This window comes from Spermophilus citellus (assembly GCF_964194105.1).
Source record: "Spermophilus citellus genome assembly, chromosome: 7".
Taxonomy (NCBI): Eukaryota; Metazoa; Chordata; class Mammalia; order Rodentia; family Sciuridae; genus Spermophilus; species Spermophilus citellus.
Genome location: NC_138188.1, coordinates 78,001,029 through 78,013,682, shown reverse-complemented (window position 1 = coordinate 78,013,682; position 12,654 = coordinate 78,001,029). Strand labels below are relative to the sequence as shown.

Sequence of the window (12,654 nt, the reverse complement as noted above, 5' to 3'; positions counted from 1 at the left end):
TACACCCCAACCTGAGCAGCTTTTTTATATGCTTATTGGCCATTTATAAACCTTCTTGGGAGAAATGTCTATTCAGGTTCTTTGCCTATTTTTTAATCCAGTTTTTGTTTTGTTACTATTGCATTATAGACCACAGAACTTTAAAACCTATGATTATCCAAGAACACATTCCATTAGCCATCAGAAAGATAGTATCGCATAATTTGATTTATATTTTTATTGCTCCTGGAAAATTCCACTGCGTACTCATGAAAGGATGAGGGTAAAACAGGGAAATTGTATCTTAGTCTTATTATGAAAAAGTTTGACTTCATGCCCCCCCCCTCAGATGGGTGTTGGGAACCCCAAGGAATCTACTTTAGTACCTCCAATGTAAAGTTATGACAGCCCTCAATTAAAATAAGTCCATTAAACCAGGCACAGTGATGCATACCTGTAATCCCAGCGGCTTGGGAGGCTGAGGCAGGATAATTGTGAGTTCAAAGCCAGCCTCAGCAACTTAGTAAGGCTCCACGTAACTCAGTAAGACCCTGTCTCAAAATATTTTTAAAAGGGCTGGGGATGTGGCTAAGTGATTAAGCACCCCTGGGTTCAATCCCTGGTACCAAAATAATAACAAGTCCATTACACTGACAAAATTAAATGCTAGAAAGGTTTAAAATGTAAGCATTCAAACAAATTCCTATAATAAGGTACAAATTCAGGGACAGAGTAGATCATTTTTAATATTAGCTAAGAGATTTCAAATCCTGCAAAATGGATTTATCAATATGTGTCAGACTTCCCAACATTTTGAGATATACTGGTTTTCTTTCTCTGAGATCCATACCACCACGAGAAGTCTACCTACTTTAGTATATGAGAGTTGTAACTCATATTGGTGCTTCTGGTTTGGGGACCTCTCTTATCCCTTGGTAACTAGTAATTGCCAATTTGCTCTATCTCAGTTCATGAAACTAAATCCACAAATTTAGAATGTGCTTTTGTGAATCTTTAAAAAAAATGTTTCCAATCTAACCTTTACATCATGAGAATTTGTCAAACATTCAAATTGCTGTTTTAGAAGGTTACAAAGCAGACTAAAATGTCATATTTAACTTAGGATAGATGAGAACCAATGTATAAAAATGGCAATATGACCTATTTCACCTTAGTCTACGTAATATGTTTGAAAAGAATAGCCATAGGATTTCTACACTAACATCATTGGACTGAATGAAATGAAAAGTACAGAGATTTAAGCGAATTTTCTATGCATAAAAATTTTTTCTCTTGAGTGTCTATGAGAGAAGATATTCTTTTAAACAAATTTTCATGTTCTTTTTGTCAGCTTCCTTGAAACATTACATTTGAAATCTGTTCTTTGGCACATAGTCTCTTAAAGTGAGAAAATTGTGGTCAATCTTCTGCTAATTTGTCATCTTAAATCATAACCAAGGCTCATGAATTGGATCTACATGTTGATGAAATGAAAGAAATACCATCTAATTATGTAGTTCTAGCTTTTCATATTACTGACACTGGCATAGGAAAACTAAATTTGACTATAAACTCAGGTACTCAGAAATGAATACTAACATGTAATATACCCAAATGAATTTCAATAATTTTGCTTAATTTGATTTATATTTTTATTGCTATTCTTTCTGTTCTTAAATGAAACTTTATCAATGGTGTTATGCTTTGTATAGCCTTTTTTTTCTTTTAATTATCTCACTGTTGTTTCTAAGTATTTTGATTCTATTAACTCTGTACAGTAGTGCACTTATTTCAAAGATTATATTTTTCTGTTTTTTTCCAGATTGAGGATAAAACTTTCCAAGTCACTGGTGATCTTTATAGTGAAGGAGACTGCACTTACCTGAAATGTTTTGTTAATGGAGTTGCTACTAAAACTAAACTAATTATCCTGGAAAACACTATTTACCTATTTTCCATGGTATGTCTCTTTTTATAATATCACCCTTAGGGTCTGGAACAGAATTGCTTGACCAGAGGCATTTCACTGAAATATCAAAAAGATTCCACTTCCTTTAGCCACCATGGTGAACATTTTTCCCTCAGTTTCCCTTTCCAAATGTGTCTCTTTGCCACATTCTAACCTTCTGTAAGTTCTCTGTTCACTGTTTTATTCACATAGGTTCTCAATATTCAATGCATAATCATTCTCTTCCTTGGAATTCTAAAATAAGACTTGCACACTCCTTGTGAGTCTCCCCTGGTCAGTGGGCAGTGTTCTTATAGGGCTTCCCCAGCCATTATCCTTCTGACACTGGAAATTCTGGGGATCTCGGAGGACATGACCACTGGGATAAGAGTCCACTGGGCTGAGGGCAGTAGGAAGGCAGGTGGGGTTAATGGTGGTCTCTTGAAGGCTGTGCATGGTCTTGATTGGGAGGCTGCTGCCTGGTGCGTCCCTATCCCCGTGTCTGGGCAGAAGGGAAATGCATGATCAGATGTACTTTGGCCTTTTTGGAGTCTTCTCACATTTGGGAACCCTTTTATAGATCACAGTCCTTGGTGATGAGATGACTTCAGTAGTCTATAGTTATTAAACTTATATACATGGAGTCAAGGTTGATCCTACTTTCCAGGCACTCCTTTCCATAGTTGACTATTAAAATACAATGGTAAAGGCAGAACATGGAGTAAAGGAGAACAAGAGTTCTAGAATGTGAGGCTGCTTTGATTCAAAATCTGTTCCTGTCTCTTAGCAGCTATATGACCTTGCACAGTTAAACTGGACTTCAGTTCCCCATTTATGAATCTATGAGTAGGACCATCATTATTTCCCTTGTAGAGTTGTTGTAATGATTAATAACATAATTTACATATATATTTATAGATTATACACACACACGAACACGCATATACGTGTGTTCGTGTGTGTTCGTGTGTGTGTGTGTGTGTGTGTATGTGTGTGTGAAGTTCCTGGGATAGATTAAGCACTTGATTGTGATGGTGCTCCTAAAAGTCGCTTCCAGACAGTGGCTGTTACCCACAGTTATATGCTTTAATTCTTTAATTCCTAGTGAGATGTGTATGCCATTACTCCTTCATAATGGGAAACCAACACCAAGAAAAGTTTAGTGATTTGCTCAAGGTCACAAAGCTAGATTAGAACCCAGTGTTCTGATTATAACCCACTGTAAGAAATGACTGATGACTAACAGTTAACAAATAACTTGAAAAGCATCTTAACCTCAGGTTTATTAGTAAAACACAGTGATAGGATTTGATTTATATTTTATTGATTTCATTTTCAGATCATTTTCTTTTTATAGGAAGGAAGTATCGAGATCGGCATTCCAATACCCAAATATTTGTATTCAGCAAGCTCAGAAGGAATTCAGGGAGGTACCATAGCTCCTATGACTGGAACCATTGAAAAGGTAATCACATGGCATCTGTAGGCCTTGTTACTGCCTTTGTTGAACTTCGTCATATATATTCTTTTCCCTCTCTAAATCAGGCTTATTGGAAAGCATTTGTTCAAGAAACTAAGATTCAAGTTCTGTATTTCAATCTTAGTTGAAAATATCTATTTACCTAATATATGATAAAGATTACTGTTTGTTTTTAGTGTTTTTTTAGTTATAGATAGACAAAATACCTTTATTTTATTTATTTATTTTTATATAGTGTTTAGGATTGAACCCAGTGCCTCACACATGCTAAGTGAATGGCCTATTGAGCATTGTATATGCCAAACACCTCCTCTAACTTTGAGCCACATTCCAGCCCAAGACTGCTGCTATGTTTTGTTTTGGTTTTGGTACCAGGTACTTAGGGACACTCTGCCACATCCCCAGCCTATTTTGTATTTTATTTAGAGACAGGGTTTCACTGAGTTGCTTAGCACCTCTCTTTTGCTGAGGCTAGCTTTGAACTCGTGATCCTCCTGCCTTTGCCTCCTCAGTCACTGGGATTACAGGCGTGCCCCACCATGCATGGCTTTTTGTGTGTGTGTGTGTGTGTGTGTGCCGCAGTCTTGGCTGGGCACAAGATCACGAGCCACTCACAGCTTTGTAGATTCAAACAGCAATTCCCGAACTCACACCAGCCTCGACACACACGTTCTGGGGAAATCCCAGTTCTGCCGCCGCCCAATTCACCTATTCCACGACGCTTTCTTTTCCAATATACTTTCTGAATCTCACGAGAACTCAACGGGAGCTCAGGCAGCAGGAACGCCCTAATCCCAGTAGCAATAATCTTCAACCTCTAACTTCCCTAAAACCCCTATTGTCTTAAACCGGGAACGCCTTAAACTCAAGGAGCGGGATACTTCCTCAAACCTGATCAGCTCTAAACCCGGATCCGCCTTGGTCCTTGAGCAAGGTCACCTTACATGCAATGTCAACAGCGAAATCCATTTAACATGGGGTACGCTAGCAAGGAAATTTTGATGCGTCATTCCTACTTGGCAATGACCCTCAGCATCTCCCCCCTTCTGATTAATTAAACAACAAGCAATGTGGCTTAAGGACCGTGCCTGGTAGGTTGTCCAATTCAACATATGGTTCTTACCCGTCATGGGAAAACTGACCTTTAGGCGTCAGCTTCCTGTCTTAGGTTGATACCACTGCAATCAGATCAACCCGTCACTGACTACCGGTCCAGCATTCAGCCATGCTTGTGGATAGGCCTATGCACCAGTGGGGGGGTGAGGTTCTTGCCTCACCTCTGTTGGCCCCCAAATTTAGCCTTGGTGCCAGTGGGGGGATGGGGTTCTTTGCCTCACCTCTGTTGGCCCCCAAATTTTAGACCATCACTAGTAGAAGGGAGGAGGATACAGAAATGCCACGACACCAAACCAATTGACGGTTCCTTTGGAAAAATTGCGTCACTGGTGACACCATCAGCAAAGGTATGCCAGCAGTACCATAATTCGCTGCATCAGACGATATTTCACAATGCATGCAACTGATATATAGTCCAGGCAAGTTCTGCAGGCAGTTCAAATCGGAGAATTCTATCAATATGTCCATTTCCTCCCAAAGTAAATCAAGTCCTTGATTGAGCATACTTGTTGAGTTATATTCATTGATGCATCAGTTTATACAGTTTACTGTGATAGCTATCATAGAAGCTGTAGTTTGGTTTTATCTTAGTCTTTACCGGCACTGGGATGGAGATGGGAATTCTGGCAATGATGCTAAAGAGACATTATCCTGAACAGAATTATTAAATATAATGAAAAGGAAGGGTGAAAGCAAACAAACAGATCTGTTAACCACCTTTAAAAACAATCCTTAACAGCTGTTTACCTAATTTAAATAAGACCATTTAAATCACGTGAATAAAAAAAAATTCGGATCCATTTTTTCATGAGCGCTCCTCATAAATGAAATATGGACATACACACATACAGACATACAACACAAAACAGAAGTGTGCACACAACATACAACACATAAGACAATAGTAAATAAAGGCCTTGTAGCTATACCTAGGTGAAATCTCCATTGCAATGTTTAAAAACTCCACAGTCAAAAAATAAAACACAGTCAAAAAATAAAACTGATCAGAAAAACATTAACCTAGGTTTGTATGAGCTCAAAAAATAAAATAGAACTTTATGATGTGGGAAAAATGCAATAATAAAATAGATATTGAAAAAAGCACTGTGGTTAATCACTGTCGCAGATGTAAGAATAGCCAAGCTGGAGCTCTGGATATCAGCTGTTATGGATTTGAGTCAAATCATCTTCTTTTTCTGTAGAAATTGCTTTAGTTAATCTCTCTGGAATCCAAATCGGCTGCTGTTCTCCCTGTGGAAAAACACAAACGGAACCCCGACTCCAGACAATAACTGGGTCGGGACCTTTCCATTGTCCTGTTAGAATATCTTTCCAAAGTACCTTAGGCTTATGTACATTTTTTGGATACATATGTCTTTCCGCAGCACTAAGTCCTGATGAATCCAAATTTAGAAAGTTTAGAGTAAAAAGGGTTATTTTAAGTTTATCTTTGGGGGATATATACCACTTAAAGATTCTTTTAAATTTAAGTCTTTCAAAAGCATTCTGCCTTAGTTTTTAGAATTAACTTTAGTCCTTTTAATTTTTTTGATGTGGTTTTAAACCAATTTCCTTCTAATTTAATGTTTTCTAAATTGGCTCTTGTCTATAAATTTTAACACCCTCATCTGAGACTTCTAATTTCTGCACCACCAGAAATTAAAGTTGATGGGCTTTTTGAAAAAAAAATTACTAATAATCTCCTTTCTTAGCCTTTTGCATTTTCTATCTGAAATACCTTTATTTGACATTTTCAACCATTTTCTATCTTATTTCTATCTTCTAGTTTTCTTCTAAGGTTTGTACATTCACCCTTAGTTGCTTTTTTTTCCTCCTAGTTTTCTTTTGTTTCCTATTTTGTGGGTTTAAAATTCTTGTCTTCCTACATATTTTTTATCTTTCTACATCTTCTTTATCTTTTTTTCTTTTTAACTTTCTATACTTCTGTCTTTAAAGTTTTTCACTTCAAATTTTTAATCTTCTTTATCTAAATATCTTTTATCTTATTATCTTCCCATTTTCATGGGGTTTTTTTTTTTTCCCTCCATCATGAAGGCATCTTAACCACCTTCAATTTAACCTTTTAAAGCCTTTTGCAACTTATTTAGACATTTTACAACTTTTTACTTTACCACACAAAGATTATCTCATCTCCCTCTTTTTGGTTTAATAAGTACATTTTAATAGTTTGATGAGTAAAGCAATCTTTTTTCCACCATGAAGGTATCTTGACCACCTTCAATTTAACCTTTTAAAGCCTTCCAATTATCATCTATACTGTACTTTTAAATGTACCTTTTCACCACCTACAGCTTCACTCTTTTAAACGAGGCTTCGATTCTGTTTAAATCGCTTAAATGTTAGTTTACATGGCTGCCCTTCAACCAAAGGCTTTTTTTTTTCCCTCCATTAAGAAGCTTTGTCTCAATCTGCCATGTACCAATATCTTTTTCTTCTTTCTTCCTTTCTCAAGCTTTTAAAGTAAGTCTAGTTTCCTCAAAATCTTTTTAAATGGCATTTTACAACTTTTTACATTACCAGAGATTATCTCATCTAGAAACATTTCTTTTTCCTTTAACCTTTTATATTAAAATATATTTCCACATCTTGAATCTTTTTATCTCTTTTTTAACCATTAACCCTTTTTATAAATCAACTGAAACTTCTTATACTCTTTGTATATAAATTACACCTGATAGAATCTTAAGACTTAGTAACCTTGTTTCAGCAAAGACACAGACCAAAGCAATATTAAACTTTTTTCTATTTACCAATTTATGAAAACACACATAATGTTTAAATATATTATTACCTTATGGAACTTAATAAGTAAAGAGTACTTGATTTTATATTTAGTGGTTGATATTTTAACACTTTAGCTTTGTAAATTAATCAGATGTCTGTAAAAACCAAGATCTTAGACAAATGTAGTAAACAGAACTAGCCATCTCTTTCTTGTTGAAGAAAAATCCTTCTACAGGATACCATGATGGTCCCATTGATATACTTAATAACTCGTCTCTAAAAAGCCATGGGCTACATTTTTGTATTGTATCAACATATGTCCTAGCTGTTCTTGGTCTCACTGGGGTGCCTCCTTTCTCTAACAATTTCTCTTCCTCGGAGGCGAACAACTTCAAACCTTGAGTCAACCATTTTCCCCAGTTTGCCTGAGAAAGTTCTAAGAACAGGCAACTTGAAACAAAAACAAAATAAATCAAAACAAGAACACATTGTTCTTTGAAATGGTCACCCATTCTCTCGCCTTCCCTCGGGAGCGAGCAATTTCACTTACCTCCAAGTTTCAGACGTTCTGCATATGGACCACCAAATGCTGCAGTCTTGGCTGGGCACAAGATCACGAGCCACTCACAGCTTTGTAGATTCAAACAGCAATTCTTTATTCCCGAACTCACACCGGCCTCTACACACACGTTCTGGGGAAATCCCAGTTCTGCCGCCGCCCAATTCACCTATTCCACGACGCTTTCTTTTCCAATATACTTTCTGAATCTCACGAGAACTCAACGGGAGCTCAGGCAGCAGGAATGCCCTAATCCCAGTAGCAATAATCTTCAACCTCTAACTTCCCTAAAACCCCTATTGTCTTAAACCGGGAACGCCCTAAACTTGTCTTAAACCTGGAACGCCTTAAACTCAAGGAGCGGGATACTTCCTCAAACTGATCAGCTCTAAACCCGGATCCACCTTGGTCCTTGAGCAAGGTCACCTTACATGCAATGTCAACAGCGAAATCCATTGAACATGGGGTATGCTAGCAAGGAAATTTTGATGCGTCATTCCTACTTGGCAATGGCCCTCAGCATGTGTGTGTGTGTGTGTATGGTGCTGGGAATTGAACCCAGGGCCTTGTGCATGCAAGGCAGGCACTCTACCAACTGAGCTAGATCCCCAGCCCTACTGCTGCTGTTTTTGAAGGTGGGAATTTATATCAAAGTACAAATAATTTGGGTGTGTAGCTCAGGGCCCTGGGTTCAATAAGTAAAAGTGTATACATAATTCAAATTGTGATTAAAATGAAACATTCACCAAGCATTATCCAAAAAGGCTGGGCTTTAATGTTAAATTTAATGGCAAATAATTTTGTCATGAATTGACACATGGGCACAAGGCGGCTGAGACAGAAGGATCACAAGTTCAAGCCAGCCTCAGCAACTTAATGAGGCCCTCAGCAACTTAGTGAGACCCTATCTAAAATAAAAAAAGACTGACAATGAAGCTCAGTGGAAGAGAACCCTTAGATTCAATCCCGAGTACAAAAGAAAAGAGAAAGAAAGAGAAAGAAAGAAAGAAAGAAAGAAAGAAAGAAAGAAAGAAAGAAAGAAAGAAAGAAAGAGAGAGAGAAAGAGAAAACAGGCAATAATTCTTTATAATCACCTCCCAGAGGCCCAATTCCAAATAATGTCACCTTGCGGGGTAGGATTTCAGCATATGAATTTTCAGGGACACAAATATTCAAACCAAAGCAGAGACTGATATAACTTCAAACAGTGGTAGATCAGTAGTCTCCTTTTATACACTGGAATACAAAAGAGTTTTCCCAAATGCATTTAAGTCATAAAAATTCAACTGTATTTTCTTGGTACCCAAAAAAGAAAAGAAGTATTTAAACAATGTGGGTGATTCTTACCCACTGTTGTCCTCTGGGAATATTTGCTCCCAATGGGCTTTAATCTAAGAGACCTAGATCTGCCTTTAGCCAGTTCAGTCTTGGTTCCCACAGGCCTCTTGCAGTGTAGCATCCCTGCAGAGAGTTAGTCTTAAAGGGTTTTTTGTTTGTTTGTTTGATTGGTTGGTTGTGTGTGTGTGTGTGTGTGTGTTTGTGTGTGATGGTGTTCTGTTGTTGTTTTTGTCATTGTTATTTATTTTTGCAGTGCTGAGGATTGAACCTAGAGCCTTGTGCATGCTTGGCAAGTGCTCTACTATTGAGCTACATCCCCCACCCTAGTCTTACTTTACAAATAGACATTTCAGTTAAGTGCTGTGGACAGCATCTGTAGTCCTAGTGACTCAGGCGGCTGAGTAATAAGGATTGCTGGAGCCCAAGAATTCAAGACCAGCCTTGGCAACACTGTGAGACCCTATCTCAAGAAAAAAATTAATAATTAGAAATAGAGCCAGGCATGGTGGCCCATGCCTGTAATCCCAGCAACTCCAGAGACTGAGGCAGAAAGATCACAAGTTTGAGGCCATCCTCAGCAACTTAGTAAGGCCCTGTCTCAAAAAATAAAAAGGGCTGAGGAGGTGACCCAGAAATTGAGTTCCCCTGGGCTCAATCCCTGGTACCAAAAAATAATAATAATTAAAGATAGACATTTTTCCCATAACTGACCCTAACCCCAGACAGTGATTCATTGGGCAGTATTAAAGCATCACCCAGGGTTGGATGATTTGTGGAGCTTTTGATTGCGCTTCCTCCTTTTCATAATTTAGCTCTGCCTTGTGACTTTAGAACCTAACTTCACTGTTTCCAAGAACTTTTTGGTAACCTTGTTAAGCAAAAAGTCAGTGAGACATAGGATCTTGAGTTCATTTGAACATGTAAAAGAGAAAGTAGAAATACTTTTCTGGGGTTGCTAATAAATTTAATTCTCTCAAATGAGGGTTATCTACATACCCACTACACACTCCCTGAGGACTTGAAACAGCTATCCTAGACAACCCCAAAATTAAAAAAAAAAAAAAAAAAAATAGTCAAGGCCCTCATTTATCCCTCTATCCCTGTCTGTGATAGAGACATTTACACGTATTAGTCCTTCCTTGTATTGATGTGTCTCAATTGTACATTCATTAAAAAAACTAAAGAATACCAAGATATATAAAGTGTCTTATTAAGCAAGACTAGATGATTTGGGAGGTAGGGATTGTGGCTGGCAGGGCTGTCCCCTGGCAGCCGTGCCTCAACGCTGTATTGACCTGGAAATCTCCAGTTTATGCCAGGACATTTGACTTAGGAAGACAACACTACCACATGGACACATACTTCTGTTTTGTATGTTTAAATGCCAACTCTAAAGACAAGGAAGGAGCCAGGTATGGTGGCTCATTCCTGTAATCCCAGTGGCTCAGAAGGCTGGGGCTGAAGGATCATACACAAGTTCAAAGCCAGCCTCAGCAATTTAGCGAAGCCCTAAGCAACTCAGTGAGTCCCTGTCTCTAAATAAAGTATAAAAAAGGGTGGGGGATGTGGCTCAGTGCTTAAGCACCCCTGAGTTTAATCCCTGGTACCCAAAAATTAAAAAAAATAAATTAAAAATAGAGACTATGAAGAACCTTTCTGTTTTAAATATTAAATGTGTAACTCTGAATTCCTAGGTTTTTGTAAAAGCTGGTGACAAAGTAAAAGCTGGAGATTCTCTGATGGTTATGATCGCCATGAAGATGGAGGTATGTGAAATCATGAGTTCAGTTGCCAAGTAAACATTGCAAACTCTCAGACCTAATTGTTCTTTTGCCTTATTTTATGAGTAAATATCATTTTAAATACCAAAAGCCATGGATTGGCTAAGCATTCATTTCAGGAAACAGAACTAAACCATCCTTCTTGTAAATACATTTTCATTTTAATTTTGTGAAATTGCACCTGTCCTTTTCTGATTATGGAGTTATCATTAGCTTGGAATCAGGCAATAACCCAGCTGAATGTTAACCATTAGTATTTTCTAAGGCTAAACTTAGCAAGCCAAGCATTAGTATCAAAGTGAAAACCTCCAAGTTAAATCAGCTGTCTAGGTTTTGAGACAGTTGGAAATTGTAGGTGAATGGTTCTCATCCCTGAACAAATATTACATTCACCTGAGAAGGTTTTCATGCTAAGTGGAAAAAGTGAGGCTCAGAAAGTCAAGGGACAAAGATTTTCTCTCTTAAGTGGAAGCTAGAGAAAAGGGGGATCTCACAAAAACAGAAGGAAGATCAGTAGAGTAAAAACCAGCAAAGAAAGGCAAGGGAGGAGGGAAGGTATATGAGAAGAACTGGGGAATGAAGTTGGCCAAATTATGCTGTGTGCATGTATGAATATGATCACAGTGCATTCCAATTTTTTATATAACTATAATGCACAAATTAAAAATAGCACAAGTAGCTCAGTGGTAGAGCACTTGCCTCACATGTGTGAGGCACTGGGTTCAATCCTCAGTACAATATAAAAATAAATAAATAAAATAAAAGTATTGTGTCCATATACAACTAAAAATATTTTAAATAGAAGGAAGATCAATAAAGTAAAGGAAAGGGATTAAAGGAAAAGGGGATAGGACTGGAGATCAAAATAGAGAAAACTATGTTTTCTCTGTATTACACAATTTCTCTTTTTAAATTTTAAAAAAAAATTTTATTTCTTACATACATGACAATAGTGAAGTGTATTACATTCATAATTATCCATTCACAGCATAATTTTCATAACTGTGTATGTATTACACAATTTCAAAACAACTGTTCACATTTTTCATTTTTGTCAGACTTTTTGACTTGTTATATATTCAGTCCTTGTTAGTACTGCAACCATTATTTGTCATGTCTTGTCTTTGCAGCATACCATAAAAGCTCCAAAGGATGGCACGATAAAGAAAGTATTCTACAATGAAGGTTCTCAGGCCAACAGACATGCTCCTTTAGTAGAGTTTGAAGAAAAAGAATCTGATCAAAGGGAATCAGTATAAATTCCATCAAAGAAATGGTCAACTGAGCAGTGTCTTTTGTGTACTAAAAGCAGAAAGCACCTCCTGTTCTTCCCTGGATCTCATAAACAGTTTTACTAAATAAATGATTGTGCGATTGTGCTAAAATGTTTCATATTTGAGAATCATGCTCTTGGGTCACAAATGCAACAAATTATCTCAGAAAATTTCATACTAATAAAATTGAATTCTAGGTTTTTACTGGAAGCCAGTGTTGTTTGTTTCTGCCTCAAATTTTATACAATGTAGTATCTTTAAGGAAGGAGGAGTGGCACCTTGATCAAAAGAGAATGATTGAAACAGAAAAGGTCATTTAATTAAATGAATTGCTTCCCAGTTATGATTGTGATAAAAATTGAGAGTAACATATTTTAGAGACAGATGCCATAGAACTAAACTCAACCAAGGTTTTGTATTGAAAATAGTAACTT

At 37.2% G+C, this 12,654-nt stretch overlaps 1 protein-coding gene across 1 annotated transcript in view; it reads left to right on the top strand.

Annotated features, from left to right (window-relative positions):
• Positions 1–12,420, top strand: part of MCCC1 (methylcrotonyl-CoA carboxylase subunit 1) — a 69,623-nt gene extending 57,203 nt beyond the window's left edge. Inside the window, 4 exon segments of the mRNA XM_081300612.1 lie at positions 1,802–1,939; positions 3,285–3,392; positions 10,860–10,931; positions 12,077–12,420. Of these exon segments, the coding sequence (XP_081156738.1) occupies positions 1,802–1,939; positions 3,285–3,392; positions 10,860–10,931; positions 12,077–12,205 (447 nt within the window). The 3' untranslated portion in view covers positions 12,206–12,420.
• Positions 12,421–12,654: the final 234 nt, after the last annotated feature.